Here is an 18,509-nt window from a genome sequence, read left to right on the forward strand (position 1 = left end):
GAGTGAGGGAGGTTTTCATTGCCTTGCTTTGAATCCTCATGGTGTCTGAATGGGATCTTGGTGGGGATGAGGCGACATATTGTTCCAGTCAGGGCCTTACTGCTCTTAGGCAGACAAACAGAGCAGCTAATTCTCTTGTCTGGACTGGTGCGGTGCCTTGCGTTTTGGCAGGTCTAGGGGCTCTGGCCGGGCCTAGCTCGGCCAATCAAGCAGCCCCCCGTCGAGAGGCTTTGTTCCAGCCCATCGCACTGTTCTGCTTTGGGGAAGGGCTGCCCCGCCCACCACCACTACCGCCCTCCCTCCTTTCCACCTCCCACACACTCCTCGTGGGGAGCCACTGCTGAATACTGATGCAGCCGCTCCACTCCACACACACCCCACGTTCACTCCCACACAAAAAAAAAACGCACACACCACCCGATGAGCCCTCGACTGCGTGTGTGACCGTGCACGCAAACACACATAAGCAAAAACTCATTACCATTTTTTTTTGTCCTCTTCATACACATCCTTCAGTAATGCACGGACACACACACAAATCTGCACATACACTGAAAGAGAATAATGTATACAGACAACAAAAGACCATCCTACACAAACAAAGCTGTCAATTGCTTATGAATTTGTAAAATGACAGCCTATACTACACTCCACCCCCGCATCAACATGCAGCCCTCGTCCATAAATGCTGCAGAAACACACAAACACATTCACATCAGTGGCTCCTGCACAGTTGAGCAAAAACCAAACTGAGTTGACATCTATTTTTATTTATATTCACAAAGGGTTACACATAAAATTCAGCTGGTAAATATTATCTTTGATGTGGTCTGAACAAAACTACTTACTTGCTTCAGTCAAACTGGAAAAACAGTCTTAAAACTAATCGGGGATCTGTCAAGGAGAAATGTTTAGCTACATGAAAATGAAAATGTCCACACAAGTAAACAACTGATGACTGGAATCAAATCATTTGCAATGAAAATAGAGTACAATATAATTTTAGATTATAAAACCAATGATCAGATTTATGCCAAAGGGACGGGACAAGATTAAAAAAGCTTAAATCCTCACTAGTAAGTTTCCTTTGGGAGAAACCTTACAGTGTCTTATATCTTACACCTTACATCACTTCCTCATTGAATCATGTTTTTATAGGCTTGCACTAAACAGTGGACCTGAAAATATCTCAAAAAATTAACATCTTTTCGTTGCTTGTACACAAGGACTGTACTTTTTTTAAAAGACAATTTTAATTTTAATTCTGGTCTTGGCTGCCTTTGACAAACCCCATTACTCATTAGCTTTTGGACCATCGTGGGTGACACGTACACAGCATGACAAAAGAGGCAAGACCAGTGGTGAGACAAGGGGCTGCAGCTAGTTCATCCATGTCTGTAATAACAGCAGGACAGAGAGGACTGAAAGATGCAGACATTTTTTATGCAGCAGAGATTGTAGTTCAAGAGTTGAAAAAATTGACAAGAGTGTTTGTGAATACTATTGATAGAGATTAAACCTAGTTATGATCAAACACCCAAACCTTACCGCTGGTAAATTTTCATAGCATTATATGCCTATTAAAATTGTGAAAGTTTCAATTTCAACTAAAAGCAAGTACTGTGGAGCATAAACCTCAGGAACACTGATGAAAAAAATTGGTGAATTAGAGATCGCACTAAACAAACTACTGGGACAGAGGACAGCCGAGATGCCATGAAAAAGAAACTTGTCACAACTTGGCCGCCATGAGCATTGTGAAAGACTGAATGAAAACATAAAGTAACATGACCTAACACCATCATTGCCCTCTACAGTGCCCCCTGCTGTTTATTCTTGGGACTGCATCTAAAACGTGATGGAAGTTAAACGTTTTAGATTAAATGTGATTTTGGAAAACGTGAAGCATCAATTAACCACATATTTCTGTTGGTATGATTTTCTTGAAAAACAGACGTCTTGTTTGTTTTTTCAGTGTGTTTCATTGATAGGATCTACAAACCACAAAATTAGCTGTAATATTTCTTTGGCCTTGCCTTTACTATATGATCTTAATTGACATACTGAATATCACAGATAGTTTGTGTTTTTTGAATGAAATGCATGTACACTGAAGAAATAAAGAGTCCATAAAGATTCTCCCTCAGTTATTTCTGTCTAACACAACAAATAACTACAAAGTGAAAGTCCTGTAACTGACTGGCCCAGCAGGTGACTGCATCATTCATACAGTAGCGATGTTTTCTGTCATCTTGATTCAGTATTTCCATGAATCCTTGAGTGTACTCTGTGAAAGGATGGTGCACAAACTGCGTGTCTGTAAAGATATCTGTTTTGCATCCACATAGTGGGAATAAAGGTAAAGATGTGTCGATAATGTGGCGAACTGAAAACTGACTTTGAGAGAATAAATCCGAAACATTATTAAAACACTGACATGTAGCTGACATATAAAGCAAATTGCCCACTGCTGTTTGGTACTCTTTTTGAGTCATTTAATTCTTTCTATTTCAGTTTCTGGCAGCAACATACACACAACGGCAGTGGCAGCCTTGAGTGTTGAAGGATTTGGCTGGTGATTTTCTATATTTTTCTCATTGTCAACAAATCTTATGTGCAGTGCCAAACCTACAATGAACCCATCCCACTTACAAGTACTGTGTGTGCATCCATCCACTACATTATAAATTTCTTAAAGAACTCCGGTACAAAATCTAGAGGTTTTGATACGTAGCACAACACTCTTCTTCTTCTTCTGCGAACATGTCACCCAGTACAGTAATGTAGCTCACTGACGTGTTTTTAGTAGTTTTTGGACAACAACAGAAGCTTACAGCACAGAGGAATATGATAAACAAGATGAGTTCATTGTTGGTTTGTCTCAAATGAGATTAGTTGACAATAAGAAACATTTAATAACCAGCCTTATCCTTTAAGTTCAAGTCCTCTAGCAGTGTACTGCCCAAAATGTATAGTCGCCTTGACTATACGGGCCATCTATTTCTATGCAGACATTCATGTACAATAAATAGTCCACTTCAGTAATGGACTGAATCCAGCACTTTAACAGTGATGACCTGTGACAGCAGTCTCATATATGGAGTCAAACACAGGTTGAAAGTGCATACTTCCGGCACCCCAATGGCTGACGGGCCATGAACCACAAAGTTCTTTGTTCGAGTTTGGCTTAAGACATTTATTACATCTGTCTCTCTTCCTGCTCTCTTTCCACTGGCACTATCTATTAAGGGCATAAAATGCCCCCAAACTATATAGAAGAAAGTGTGTATGGGGAGTATAATTTAGAGGGTTTAAAAGTGTATTCACATGTATCTTCTCTGCCTACTGGAGTCTTGCACCAGTCTACGCCCCTCCCTTTTCAACCAACCACAAAGCATTTTGACAATCAACCACTGTGGCTCTTCACAAATCAACATCACCTGTGACCCATGGCCTTAACTTGGCCACTCAAAAGCAGGGCCTCCTGTGGTGGAGAAGGGGAGGGGGGACGTTTGTCATGCTAATCAGCTGGCCTAACCTTAACGACCCAGACATCTGCTGGCCTACGTGTGTCAAGCCCCACATTCAATTTGTTCCCCAGATACAAAAAGCAGATAAGACCCTTGAGGCTGGTAAGAATGTTGGTGTGTGTGTGTGTGTGTGTGTGTGTGTGTGTGTGTGTGTGTGTGTGTGTGTGTGTGTGCGTGTGTGTGTGTGGTGTTTAATTAGTCTGAAAACCCATGCACATAAAAAACAGACGCGTGCACGTGATACTAGCGCACAGCAGTATTCGCAAGCAGAAAAGCATCCTTGCAAGGGAGCTTTTCTTTTCCACATTCGCACAAATGCAGTCCTGCGAGCACGGGGCTATGACAAACATGAGCTTGACTCTCCCTACGCACTCGCAACAACACTCACTCACTCATCAAGTCGACTTTTGAGGCTTTGAAGACGGGGATGGTAGAGATAGTTTGCTCTATTGATTGGTAATTTGGAATACTGACCAATGATATTTGATTGGCTGTTTGGTTTGGTTTTAGTTTTTTAACGGCTTACATTTGTGACAAAGTGTTAAACATCAGAGCAAAAGCCCCAACGCTGTTTGTGAAACCTTATTTTGCTTATGGAAACAGCAAATCAAACCAAACAGCTAATCAAAGGTCATAGTCCGTATTTTAAGTGACCGATCAACGGACTGTCTACTCTAGGGATGTCCCGATCCGATATTTGGATCGGATCGGCCGCTGATATTAGCAAAAAAATGCATATCAATATCGGATCGGCCTGCACGGGAAAATCCCGATCCGGACTCCCGATCCAGTTTGTTTTCAAAACTCCGTGTTTTCCAGCGCACCGACGTAGGTAATCCATTCCAGTTTTCTTCAGCTTTTCCCCACAAATCCGGTCCGCGTTTTTCAGCACACCTAGCGACCTGTCCAGCATCCCACTATTTATTTTCTACTCAGCTTTTTTGTGTGTTTTGCTTTTTTAATACAGTTTACAATATTGTTTGCACTGATGGCTTTTTAAGCCTTGGTTTACACTCTTGTTGTTCAAGTGCAGAGCACTGATGCCAATTCAGTTTGTGTGGTTAATTGACTATTTATTATTTTGTCTATTTTGTGTTTATTTAACCCTGTTAAGAATAAACAGGTCAGCTTCTCATTACCAACCATTGTGGATTATTCAAACTAACCTAATTAAGTTGGCTAGTTGTTCTTAAGATAAAAACCCTTTTCAACATGAGTATAACAACAAAATAAGTAAATATCTTTAATCTTTAAAAAATGCTTGGATCGGCCGGTATCGGTGCAGTGGTGGTGGTGGTGGTGGGGGGGGGGGGGGGGGGGGGGGGGGGGGGGGAGTTTGTTTAATGGGCGAGACAGGGGACCATAGGGATTAAGCTCCCCCCAGCTGGAGGCTTTAGAGGAAAAGCTGGGGGCTGTTCTGTTAATTCAAGTGGGCTTAATAATGCCTGTGCACCCTCTGCCCCTGACCCTCCCACCACTACATCAGATCTGGGAGGAAACGCATGATAAAGGGAGACAAGCAGGAGGAGGGGGCAGGGAGTGTGTGTGTGTGTGTGTGTGTGTGTGTGTGTGTGTGTGTGTGTGTGTGTGTGTGTGTGTGTGTGTGTGTGTGTGTGTGTGTGTGTGTGTGTGTGTGTGTGTACAACCTGTGGCCATCTCTACAGTCGAGCAAAGGCTCTGGGGACTTGAGAGATCTCGCCTCCATATTACTTGCACTGCTCTCTGGCTTTGGCACCGGGCCTTTCTGTTGCTCCACTTTCATGCCACAACCAGCTTTGTTGAAGCTGCATTAGGATTAATCAACACCCAAACAATATGGCAAATGCTATCAATTGGGTCAGGCACTGTGCCACTATCAAATGAGGCTTTTTCCTCTTAAACCAATGAACTGTGCCCATAACCTGCAACAGTGGATTACAAACCATTCATTGAAAAAAAGACACATGAATCCCTGTTAAACCCTCTAACAATCCCTTAAATAAACCCCCAAACTGTTAAAACTTGAGAGGACATGAAACTTACACACTAAGCATCTCTAGAAAAACAGCAGGATTCATCCAAAGCAGGAAAAACGGTCTGGCTCGGTAATAGACAAGAAAATGTTTCTATCTTCTGCCATTAGGCCCTTTCACATACGCTTAACTTTACATTAACGAAATAAATTGCATCAAGTGTCCCCCTGAAGGCAGCAGCTTCTATGATTTACACACAGGAAACGCCTTAACATTATTTTAATGCAACATGAACACACATCACCACCATAAATACAGCTTCCTCTGCACGTCCTCTGCTGCTGTTAAACACATCATACGTGGTGGAAATGTACCTCTTTTGTTCCCATCATATGCCAGCGTGGAACTTTAACGGTAATGTTGCTGCGTGGTGAACAAAGGAAAATAAAAAAGGAAAGCAGATTCAGTTTGGGAGATCCATCATCTGTCATCATGAGACAGTGCTGTTACTCTCTCATCCTCCAGCTCCTTATCTTTGACACTCATATCTATATGGATGTCACACATTCTCCACATCCCCGGGCCTCCTGTGACAGCGGCAGCAGCAGCAGGGGAGAAGCAGGATTTGAACAGGGAAGACGTGTGTGTATGTACAGTATATTTATGTACACAGAAGTCCCACAAGAAGGTTGGGAGGGGGTTAGCACACAGGTGTATTTGTGGGGTAGAAGGGGGGGTTGTAAAAGGTTTAGGCTGAACCAGCTGCAAGAGCGGTGAAGAGACGTGCTAAATTCCCAAACCCCATTTTTAATCCTGTGTGTTGGGTCTTAATACTCCAATCAAGCAGCGTAAGGGCACTCAGTTGGATTAGAAAAATAACCTTCCATCAGACAGGAAGGCAGGCAGGCTGGAGTGGAGCGCCCCAGCTGCTCTAACCTTGGCAAAGGTGAATGACTTCTCACCCCATTAGGAGGTGACTACTTCACCCAGGGGGGGAGGACGGGTGTCGGTGGCAGGTGAGATCTCATCCTAGTGATGCTCCAAACCTGAGCGTCAGTGAGAATTATCCAACATAATTAAAATGTGGCATCCCTACTCGGAACCTAAATAACAATTCTTATTTGTCAATTAAGATGCAACCTAATATGTCTTGTTTTGTGCCGACAAACTGTCCACAACCCAAAGACATTCAGTTTACTACCAAAACGGAATCTAAAACCAAACATTCAAATTCAAGAGGTTGAAACAAGAGAATGTGTTTTTTTCCTTAAAAAAATGATCCAATTACTCCAATGATTGCTCAATTATTAAAGTATTTGCCTATTAATTTTCTTTCCCAATTCCTTAAGCGATTAATCATTGCAGCTCCATTAGATTTTTTCTGAAACTACAGCCAGTGGGTGTTACACGTTTGTTGACACATACGGTTCACACAGTAATGACTTTCAGGATGTGCACAAACAATTGGTGCAAACCCTTGAGGATATGGGCATACGATAAAGAGTACAACATGTAGACCCTTGTAGCCACGCAGATGTGTAAACCATCTCCTCCAGGGCCAGAGAAATAATTACTCCAATTTTACATTTAAAACAATGTTACTACTAAAACATTGATGCAAAGGCATTACGAACCCACATATAAAATATGTACTGTCTGACAAAAAGTATGCAAGTATTTGTCCTCGAATGTAAAGATCAGCTGGAAATCGTTATGCGACTGCTTGCATGAGATGACATAAGTTGTTGTTCAGAAGTAAACTCCTTGAATTTGGTTGTATGGTTGTCTTACAATTTTTTCTGACTGCTTGAATGGCCATGTATATACCTTTGACTAGAGCTGCAACGATTAGTCGATTATAGGCATGGGGGGTATTACCGTGTTATGTTATACAAGGTTATTTAGAAATCCAGAAGGTTTGATTTTCAATACCGTCAAAAATATAGACTGAGTAAACATGGAGGTTACCAAAGGCACTTTAAAGCAGTTTATAATCCCCCTCCGACCACAATGTGGCACTGTCCACATTTCAGCTTGTTAACTCCACAGGAAGTTTATAACTTGGCTGAAAACTTTAGCCAAAATATGAGATGTTTGGGTCTTGTTATGTTTGTGGTGAATGAAACACGCAAGACTTTTCTTTGTTTCAGCTGATATTTATCTTGTGACCCTCAGTAAGTTTGTTTGTGACATTTATTCAGCCATCTATCCACTTTGGTGCTGGATGAACGGTAAAAGACAATGTTAATAATTTTATCTCTGAAGTTTTGTCTTTTTAGACTTCCAGCCTATGTGCTTATATTCATAACGTATTTGCTGCCCAATTGGCGATTTGTGGGTTGAGTCAGGTTTGGGTGGGTGATTGATGCATATTTTTTCCTGTTGGATTGGCTCTCATATAGGGTCAGGTGATATCGTCATATCGTCACATACCATTTACCCCAGTGAAATGTCAAAAAAGGTATGAAAAACTGTTCAGTCGATAAATTGGCAATTACTTTGACAATCAATTCATTTTTTCAGTCATTGTTCAAGCAAAAATGTCCCAGTTCTAGCCTGTAAATGTGATGATTTGTTGATTTTTTTAGTTTTACATGATAACAAATTGTACATCTCTGGATTTTGGATGGTGGAACACATCAGGCAATTTTATGACATTGCCATGGACTCAAAGAAACTAAAAGGGATCTTTTTTGCAGATTAATCGATGATGGAAACAATTGTTAGTTGCTGCTCTAGTTTTGACTGTTGTGTTTTATACCCAGCTGTAGGGTTCCCTTTTTCATTTACAAGAAGCAACTATAGGCTATTATTTGACAGTGACAGATATTTGATCAAGCATATTCATAAAGAGAACATGACTAAAACTGCAGGCTTTTTGATTTGAGATTGAAGTTGTACACGCTTTTTCGATCGGCAGTTTCACAACACTTGAATTAAACACACCGCTAATATAAGATTTCATTCATCTGACAAGCCAGGCTGCATCAACAGATTCACGAATCCTTACATCCCGCTCCCCAGTCTGAGAACACACATCAGCTGGCTCACATCAGCAGCAGCAGCACCACAGTGCAGCACAATCAGCCTGCCACACAGACTGACTGCCAAAGGGCAAACCATTCATGTCACAAAAGACATTCAGGTTCTAGCTTCAGCAAACAACTCTTCCCCTTTCAGCAGTAAAAGAACTAGTGGTGGCGACAAGACGTTGCCAGGGAGAAGGAGAGGGCACAGCCCCAGACGCTGTGTTTACCTGTGTTCACTTACACACATGCCCTTTTGTTATATTTTCTCTTGCAAGGGCAAGGTGTAATGGCAACTCCAACAATGAAGGCAAAATACAGGCAGGTAAGTAAGAGTAGACAGATTTATGACAGGATTGTGCATGGTGGAGTTGGCTTCTACTGTCACTTTTGAGCCTGTGTAGCAGCCAGAAACAGGAGTCCTTGGCTGATAAATCACTGACTCAATTTCCTTTTCATAAAAACCCTAACTCTCACAATTCTGCCCATAACTAAAAATAAATGTTTGACCAATGGGCTGAGAGTCCTCATCACAGATAAATGCATGCCCTGGACGGAGTTTCTGTTACCATGGTAACTTGAGATTTAGGGGAACAGAGGAGATGTGTGCTTTTTCCAGTCATAAAAAACACCCACCTGCACAATAACAGCATACAATGCATTTTGCAGTGGTGCAAGAACCATTAAGATGACAGCAACCACACCACTTTTATTGGTTCCCTTTATGAGAGATCTTATAACAGGACAACAGCTAATAAACATCAGATTTTTGGGGGGCATTTTTAGAGAATGCCAGACAAATAAAACTTAACCAACAAGGAGGTGTAGAAAATGATCATGGCTATGAAATATGACAGTATTCATTAAGAGTTGTTTGAGGATGACTTTTAATGCCACCATTACGGGAGAAAAAAAGTTGTGTAGTTTGTTATAAGCCAAAATACAAAATATTTCTCTCCATCATGGCATGTCTTCACCACAATCATTTAATGCAATTATAAGCCAACATTTTCCATCTGAATGACAACGTGATGTCAAGAAACAAGTGGCATCTCCCAACTAACTAGCTGCATTGATAAATCAGTGGTGAAGCAAGTCACCTGATTAACGAACAAATGTCGAATTAAAAAAAAAAAAAAAAAAAGAAAGAAAGAAAGAAAAGAAAACACTTACTGAGTGTCTTGATTGTGGAAACATCATGTCAGTTCCTTGTTTGTTGCTTTCCTTCCCAAACACGGTTAAGTGTGCGCCCTGTGTTTATATTTTCTCCTTGCGTTGGTCCTTTGTCCAAAGCTAGCCCAACCTCAACCAGGAGCTGTCCAGCGTTAGCAGGGTGACAAGCTAACGGTAGCTAGCGACCGTATTCACTAATTAAAAAAATAAATAATATAAGTAATGCACTTTGCGGACGTACAAGTCGGTGTCTTGCCTGGTTGATGCAAGACCATTCAGTTGTACATGTGCCGACCCCGTATTTACTGTGTCTGTGATCAGGAAACCAGCATCAGTTCCTCGCCGGCTAAAGCTAGCTAATTCTTCAAAAGCTGTCAGTCAAAATGATTCATCGCTGTTGCAAAAAGGGCAGCGATACGAGCTGGACGCATGGAAATTAACAACGTTATGCACACAGCGTCGGGTTTCCTCCTTTGCCTTGTGGTGGCCCTTCAACGCTTTCAGTCCGCTCTCCTAAAACCAGCTGCGACTGCACTGATGAACAAGTCAAGAGAGAGGAGGAGGAGGGGAAAAAAGCGCTGTAATTCTCAGAAATAACAAAATGTCTGCGCGTTGGTTTGAAGTTGAATCCCGTTTCTTCCAGCGGCAGAAAATCAGTCGTCGTTTATCCCTTTGAACCGAGGAGTCCTGTGGAAACTGAGTAGATTTGTCAGTGGTGGCGGAGCTAGAAAGTCAGTCCATTCCTGGAGCTGGTAGGCGAGACGCTGCTGAGTTGAACGCCCCACACAGAAACACAGAGGCTAGATGAGCAGATCTACACACCGCAGCTCTACCTCATCAGCCGGCTGATGTCTGAGCAGATAGCGCCTCATGTGGACAGGTCACCACCACCACTCACAGGCACATATTTACTCTGACGATAGCAGTGCATTGGTTTCACTGATGCCAACATGCAGGGCAGGAACGGGTGCTATTTGACATTCAGCACCATCACCAACTCTCTTTACAATAGGAATAAGACGGGTCTCAAACTGATATATACTTCCAACATAAGCAAAACAGTATTTTACAACTGTTTAAGAGTCATTTTTCACAAGAGAATTTCAACATGCAAAACTCGTAATGCAAAGAGCAAGACTGGCTACACTCCAAACACTAAATAACATCCGCAGTCTTCAGCATACACAGATTAAAATATGTATTACTAAATTAATTCAGTGTTTGAAAACTTTGACTGCACTTCATCACTGTATGACAAAACAATCATAATGTTTGAGGAAGGAAAACAGGGCAAACATTGTGCTAGATACATAAAAAGTAAACAATCACAATTTGCTTTGTATGAATGTAGGGTGTATTGCAGGGTACATTGAGACAGTATCTATAGTAGCAGAATACAACATATTCAATAAAAAAAAGTTTTCTTGAGTCATTCTTACTTCTTTGTAGCTGCACATTTGTCATTGTATTATCTTTGAGGAAAGGATAATCGCACATTTCGTTTGATGGGATTAGTGACTGTTTGACAGCATTATTTAATAGTGACCATTTTATTTTAAATTGCAATAGTGGTTAAAATTCAGTGATGAAAGTATCTATCAATGATCTAATAAATTCTATGCATAATGAATTACATCCACTATCAATTAATTGATAGTGGATGTGTGTGATTTTGAACCCAAAAAACAATTCACACAATGAAATCCTGGAGTGAAAATGGAGCCAAAGTTTAAAATACATACAATACATAAATCCTGCTTCCCTTTCTTAGTGGCAACATAAAGAACTTATAAGACTTTTACAGAACAAATATTTAATGAAAAAGAACATTGACGCAACAGGATCATTACTGCAGTCGCTGCCAGTGTGCAAGGCCGTAGCCAGGAATTTAGAGTATAAATTCCCCCAGGAGAACCCCACCCACTTCAGAAATGCTTGCCTTGCCTGCAACATAGCTCTGAGTATATAAATGCTATTAAAAACAAAAAAAGTTTGCCATTTATTTGCAGACACTATATTAGGTACATCTGTTCAGCTACTTATTAACACAAATTATTTAAATTATTAAGCAAAGTATCAGAAGGGGGAAGAAAGGTCAATAGGTGACTTTGAACGTAGCCTTGTTCTTGGTGTCAGACAGGCTGGTTGGAGTATTTCAAAACTTCACACACAACTTTCTTTAGTTAGTTATTACTGTTGCTGTCCATGTCCAATGCTTTTATGCCCTAATCTTCTAATGCCTACTTCAAGCAGGATAGCATGCCATGTCACAAAGCTCTAAACATCTCAAACTGGTTTCTTGAACATGACAATATGTTCACTGTACTCAGATGGCCCGAACAGTTACCATATCGCAATCAAATAGAGCACCTTTAGGAGGTTTGCATCAGGGATGTACAGCAACCATCAACTGTGTGATACTGTGATGTCAGTATGGACCAAAATCTCTGAAGAATGTTTCCAGCACCTTGTTGAATCTACGCTACAAAGAATTAAGGAAGTTCTGGAGACAAAATCTTACCTAATAAAGGGGATGATGAGTGTATTCTCTGCCAATTGTATCTTCCTTCGTAATGATCTAAATGTCATGTCAAATCATTCTCTACACACAATACTAAACCCCTTTTGTTTATATATTTACTCACCAGAAACTGTATGATTTTAAGATCAAAATCAGACTTAAAAAAGACCAAATGTTATATCATGTACCACCCCCCATCCACAATTCATACAAAGTGTTTACCTACTTTTGTCTATCCCCTCTAATTTAGGAATATCAGTGTCTTGTTCAAACACACATTAGCTGCTACTAAGACATCAAAACTATATCTATTCTAATATATTGTGTAGGATCACATCTACTACACATGTTTGCACATAAATACAGTGCTTTACATAGACTACAGCTGTCAGCTAACAGTTTGTAAAAGCATGTTGTAGTGCAAGATTGTTTGTTGTTTGTTGATCCCGGTGATGGAAAAGGAATCAAAAGTATTGGAATTTTGCCAATAAAAAGTACAAAAAGCAGTCTGTGAAAAATACTCCATAACAAGTAAAATGTTGAGTACATGTACTTAAACACATACTTCCAAGCAGCCTTTGACTCACTCTGGTATAAAAATCGACTTGTGGAGGATTGGCTGGATTTATTGTACATAATCCCATTTTACCCATATTTCTTTCAGTACTCTCACTCTTAAACACATTCGCCCTATTTATATATTGTTTATAATTGACAAACAATGGTTATACCTGTATAGACACTGGATGTTATTTCTATATATGTATGTATACTTTTTCACCTCCCTGCTTGTACATAACAATTACATTCTTTTTGTAGGCTTTGTCATTGTTTTGTCTGTATTTCCATGTCTATCTTTCTGAACATTGTTGTAAGTAAATTGTGAGTCACAAGAAGCTGCAGTCAAATTCCTTGTGTGAAAACATACTTGTCCAATGAAGAAGACTGTAATTCTGATTAAAAGCCATTTTAAAAAGGTGATGCAGCAACAGAAATATCAGGTTTGTCTGCTTGTATCGCTGTCAAAGTTATTGATGCAAGATAATCCCAGTTGTAACTGTATTGAGCTTTATTTGAGATGTTTTTTGTCTCACCATTAAGTAACAACCTGTAAAAAACTAATGCAGACATTATACTGATTTACAGAAAATAAGTTACAAGTGTACTAAAAGGAATGGAAGGCAGGGAAATGTATTCAGAAATGTAAAACAGTGGTAATGTGGTAAAAAATATACAGGATTTTTAGTAACTGGGTCAGAATATGCATTAAACTGGTATAATCTTTAATCGCAGTATGTGAGAAAACATTTATTCAAAGGAAATGTACAAGGAAGCGATAAGAGAGTATAGGAACATATTTTATTCCAATTTAAAACATTTAAAGGAGAAGGCTATGAAAATCATTTTCATGTTTGAATGAGGTTCAGGCAACAGTGGTTGAAATGAAACATACAAAAGAGAAATATGGCTAAAATACTGTAAATCAATAACCATTAGGACCCTTTTCATGAGGGCATTGCATGAATACAGTATCTCACCTGCCCACTCCCTCCCCAACCTGACAAACACATGCAATTAAAATGACATTTATTTTAAAAACAGCAGTTCATCATTAATCTTAAATATAGAATAAAATTGTCCTTTTTTTGTTAATTAATCACATACTTAGTGTTTATTTGTTTTAAAAACTGGACCATGAAATTCACAGGCCCTCTGATTTTTCACAACATTGGCACTTGTTAAGAGTCTGGCTTTACAAAGAAAGGGGATTGGCACACTCATTGTACATAATTTACATTTGGTATACTTAAAAAAAAGAAAGAAAGAAAAAAAAGGGAAAAAAATCAAACAAAAATACATTACTTTCAATTTGTACACCACTACACAAAGTTTATTTGAACTCTTTTAAAAAAGTCTTTCATCATAAGTGGTCCTAAATACACGTGTTAAGGTGTGTCAACCTTACAAAAAAAGATGCAAAGATAGCTTTTATTATCACTGTATGTCCATCCCTCTATTCAGAATGGATCTCAAGCATAAGCAATAGCCATCAAAAGTGTACACACACACACACGCACGCACGCACGCACGCACGCACGCACGCACGCACGCACGCACGCACGCACGCACACACCTCAGAGTACCAATGAGCGCGTTTGAATGGACGTCTAAGTTGCATGAATGCAGGCCCATTGCAGTGGTGCAGTCTCAGTGCCTTCGACCCAGGGAGAGAATACACAGTCCAATCAAGTAAAAGGGGAGAAAAGAAAAGAAAAGAAAAAAAACAAGAGCGGAGAATGGCGGACATGTAAACACACAGCATATTCATTCACTCACTCACTATTACAACCACCAAAACAATATAATGGCCATTTCAGTACCTTCACTTGGCAAGTGTTTCAATAAATACATTAATACTGAGGCTTAACAAACAAGCTTCATTTGGAAAAATAAAGAAAAGAAACCATAATGTAAGAGTCGATTAAGAAAAGTAGCAATCATTTTTCACCGCAGAGATCTGGATCATGTTACTATAAAGTGTGAATTCTGGATATCTTTTCTGTCGCTGATTGATTTTGCTTGGCACAGTGTTTTTGTACTGGATTGTCCTACAAACCTTTTCCAAAAATGCATCCAATGCAGAATAAAGCAAGTACAGTACAAGTCAATGGGAGGGATTTTTGAATAACTGACCCAGCTTTGCTGCTGGTTCTAATCACTGGTAGTGTAGCCATCTGACTTTTTCTGTGTTGGTTCCGGAGAACAAGGCATTAAATCCACACATTGTCAGAAAAATGATAACTACTATGATAAGGTTTTTTTTGTTTATTTTAGAGGATACACCATCACGCCAACACTGGTCCCTAGAGTGGTCACCTTCTTTTTTATTTATAATCCTCATAGCAGCCTGGTCAAGTCCATTTTCCAGACAATTCATCTTCATAAGGAAAAGAAAGAATTCCTAAGCCACAGCTCAGAGAGGTGAATTAAGTTTCTGATAACCAAGCTGTCATATTCGTGAAGAACTTTAACAAGACGCATACATGTCACCTAGCCGTGACAACTTTCCAAACTTAGGTAAAAGGCCGTCTGTCAGTTCCAAAACCAAAACCGGAAAGTATGCTTAACTGTAGCACCCAAAAAAATAAGACTGGTCTAGCGAGCGAGTGTGTGAAGTGTCACCCTATACAGAGACAAACTGGTCAAGAAAAGGCCTTTTAAATGTTGACTGAAGCACCAAAGATAAATTCTTTACTAATACACGGTGCAAATACAAGATCGCAGCTAAAATAAACTTAGTTGGTCAAAGTCAGAGCTTTACAACGTCTGTGTGGCACTTAGCGTTAATATACATGTCCCTCCTTCATTAATTGTTTCAAAATGCACAAACTCTTAACGTACAAGATAATGGCTTTACCAACACAATGTACACATTTGCACGAGGTGTGCAGTGACTATAATAAAGTCTAAGTAATACACAGGGTGAGTAGATTCCCCTTAAGCCGAGAACATCATACTGCTTTTCTACAGAAACTAAATATATCACAAAGAAGTTTGACGTGTAAACCTTTTGGCAAACAATTTCTTAGATGTTTAATCTGTCCGTTCTTTTAGTGTGCAGAAAAAGGTCAAAATGTCCTAAGCATTCCCTTTTTTCTTACTCCAACGAAGGCAAAGTCAAACATGGAAACCCTACCAATGAGAAGATAAGCCAAATATGCATAACCACACAGTGGACAATATCATCAAGCTAAGAAGATCCGCACATAATTTGTGAGAGGAGTAAGAGGATGGTTAGGTGCGAAAGATGTGCTGTTGCACCTTGGAATACCACACTAGTTTTTAAGCTATTCTCTTCCTTCTAAAAAAGGCAACAAAAAGATAGGTCAACGTGAACAAAGAGCCAAACAGCCACCAGCCTTCCCTCAGGAATGTCACATAGGCATCTGTGGACTGCTGCATTCCACCCTCACTGAACCTGCGGCCATCACCCTCAACAAGATGTCAACACACTCTTGATTCAAAGCCACCCCCTCTTTAATTAATTGCACCTTTTGCTCTATGCCATGCATAGAGTCCTTTCATTCTACCAAAGCTGCTAGTAGTAGCCCTTGTGATGAAAAAGTTATGAAAACTTACCTGAATTACATTGTGAAGACAAAAATAGCCATCTATCAACTTTCAGCTTAATGGAATATTTGAACAACTATCAGGCAAGAGACATGATATGGGATTGGTACCAATAGCCAACATCATATCTTTTAAGTTACAAAATTGCAAGCATCCTTGAACAGTAAATATTCAACCACTAAGTTTTTTTGTCTGTTATCATTTTCCTATTTTGCATAAAGCACAAACCTGAAATGGAAACAATGCTTTCCATTGTCAAACATTTCAAAACAGAACCTGCCACAACTAAATATATGAAGAATCGTTATAAAGATAGAACACTTGTCCATAAAATAGTTTGATATTTTACAGCAGTATAAAATCTCCTCCCGTCTCCTAGGTTGGAAAACGTTTGAGCTGAAACTAGGGAGAAAGTCTCATTTACTGTATCAACAATACGTAGTTCTGATTGATAAATTAGACATACAAAAACAGAACTATTTACTCTCTTGCTATTCATTACAGTTTATCAAATGTTGGCCGAATATTATGGCAAAAACAATGTTGATTACAGAGAGAAGCCGTTTGGGTGATCAAGGTCAACTCGTGACTTAAGCTAACTGGCAGCGCAAAAGCTTTTTATTTCGTCTACAACTAAACTATTGCACTGTACTAATCTGGTATCGTCATTCACACGTTGTGCACAGGAAGATTATTTCTCACCATCGAAAGGAAACAAAGAAAATCAATCACAATACTAATACATTTGTGATTCAGATAACTGTCGACATCGAAAAATGCCACACAAAGTGGATGCCATGAACGTCTGAATGACCCAAAAATCGTAGAAAACTTGATTTTGACGATAGTGGTTCCCAAATATGTTTTGTTTAGTGTCTGAACCACTTAAGGGATGCGTAATATACTGGCAACGTAATTATATTTACAGAGAAGAAATGTTGTAATTTGGAGTGATACAAAATTACAGTGGAGTTGATATACAGTATGTAAATACCGGTAGTGCTGTCTCTTAATTTTCTTTTGTTCATCGGTGTATTTTAACACTTTAAAATGAGGGGCAGTGTAAAAAGAGCATTTTGTGACTCTTTCTGGAGGGTTGCATTCTTTTGAGTAGTCATCTTCAATTTCCATATATAGCAGTACTAATATAATCAAAACGTTAACATGACTGAAAATATTTGAACTACAGAGAACATGTTGTCATCTCTGTGTAGCCCTCACTCTGTGTGAGCAGCATGAAAACTTTATTTACATTCAAAAGAGCTTGTGGACTCTCAATTTGGGGAATGGTTAACAAAAAAAAAAAAAAAAAAAATGTAATTAAAGACCCAGAGGAACCAAGTACTACACCCCAGCATTGCCTGATAATAAATTCCTATTGTTGTAATTAGTCACCCCTTTGCAGATGAGTCCAAGGTCGCTGTAGTGTATCGCATGCACGGGTTACATAAGAAGAAGAGGAAGAGAGCCCTTTATCCATCAAAGCTTGGTCGACTCAGAGATGGCCCTCTACCCACCTCAAACACACAAGTACTGGTGATAATGTAGTGTAAAAGAAAGCAAAGATGTGAGCCTCACCCCACGCCTAACAAGACGAGCACGGGGTCAGACCATCACCCCAAGAAAGGGCCACAAATGGAGGGAGTGTTATATTTTAGTGTGTTTCATGTGCAAGAGGAGCAATTAATAGAATCACAAAACCTCACAAAACATTCTTTAAAAAAAAGGATGGGCAAACCAACAACCGAGGAGCTAAGTGGACAACAGAGACAGAATATTGATAGTTGGTCTAGTAAAGTATGAAGCAATGCTTATCTGAGCAGCAATATGTTTCATGCAGATGTGTATGTTTCTCTATGTGAACTCTGCTGTGTGTATATGTGTGCGTGTCTGTGTGTGTAAGGAGGGGGGGGGGGGGGGGGGGGGGGGGTGCTGCAGGTCTCTTGCTTGCTCTCTCTCCTCCCTCTCTTTCCGTTTCTCTTTTTTCACACCAGGTTGTATTCTTTGAGGTTGAGCTGCAGGATGGTGTCTTTGACCGCCGCAAAGACGAAGCGGATGTTCTCTGTGTCGGTGGCGCATGTGAAATGGGAGTAGATGATCTTGTCACTGTCTGGGTTCAAGTCCACAAACATCTTCAAGATGAACTCCCGGCCTGCCTGGGCATCTCTCTGGGGCC

General features: G+C 39.9%; 2 protein-coding genes across 4 annotated transcripts in view; both read right to left on the minus strand.

Annotated features, from left to right (window-relative positions):
• Window positions 1-10,421, minus strand: part of tle5 (TLE family member 5, transcriptional modulator) — a 43,071-nt gene extending 32,650 nt beyond the window's left edge. For both annotated transcript variants that reach the window (XM_062424695.1, XM_062424694.1), the window contains exon 1: window positions 9,682-10,421. In XM_062424695.1, coding sequence (XP_062280679.1) covers window positions 9,682-9,708 — 27 coding nt within the window. In that variant the 5' untranslated portion in view covers window positions 9,709-10,421. The remainder of the gene's footprint in view (window positions 1-9,681) is intronic.
• Window positions 10,422-13,542: 3,121 nt separating this feature from the next.
• LOC133984855 (guanine nucleotide-binding protein G(q) subunit alpha-like) overlaps window positions 13,543-18,509 on the minus strand; it is a 33,792-nt gene continuing 28,825 nt past the window's right edge. For both annotated transcript variants that reach the window (XM_062424343.1, XM_062424344.1), the window contains one exon: window positions 13,543-18,509. In XM_062424343.1, the coding sequence (XP_062280327.1) occupies window positions 18,319-18,509 (191 nt within the window). In that variant the 3' untranslated portion in view covers window positions 13,543-18,318.

This window comes from Scomber scombrus, chromosome 8 (genome assembly GCF_963691925.1).
Source record: "Scomber scombrus chromosome 8, fScoSco1.1, whole genome shotgun sequence".
NCBI lineage: Eukaryota > Metazoa > Chordata > Actinopteri > Scombriformes > Scombridae > Scomber > Scomber scombrus.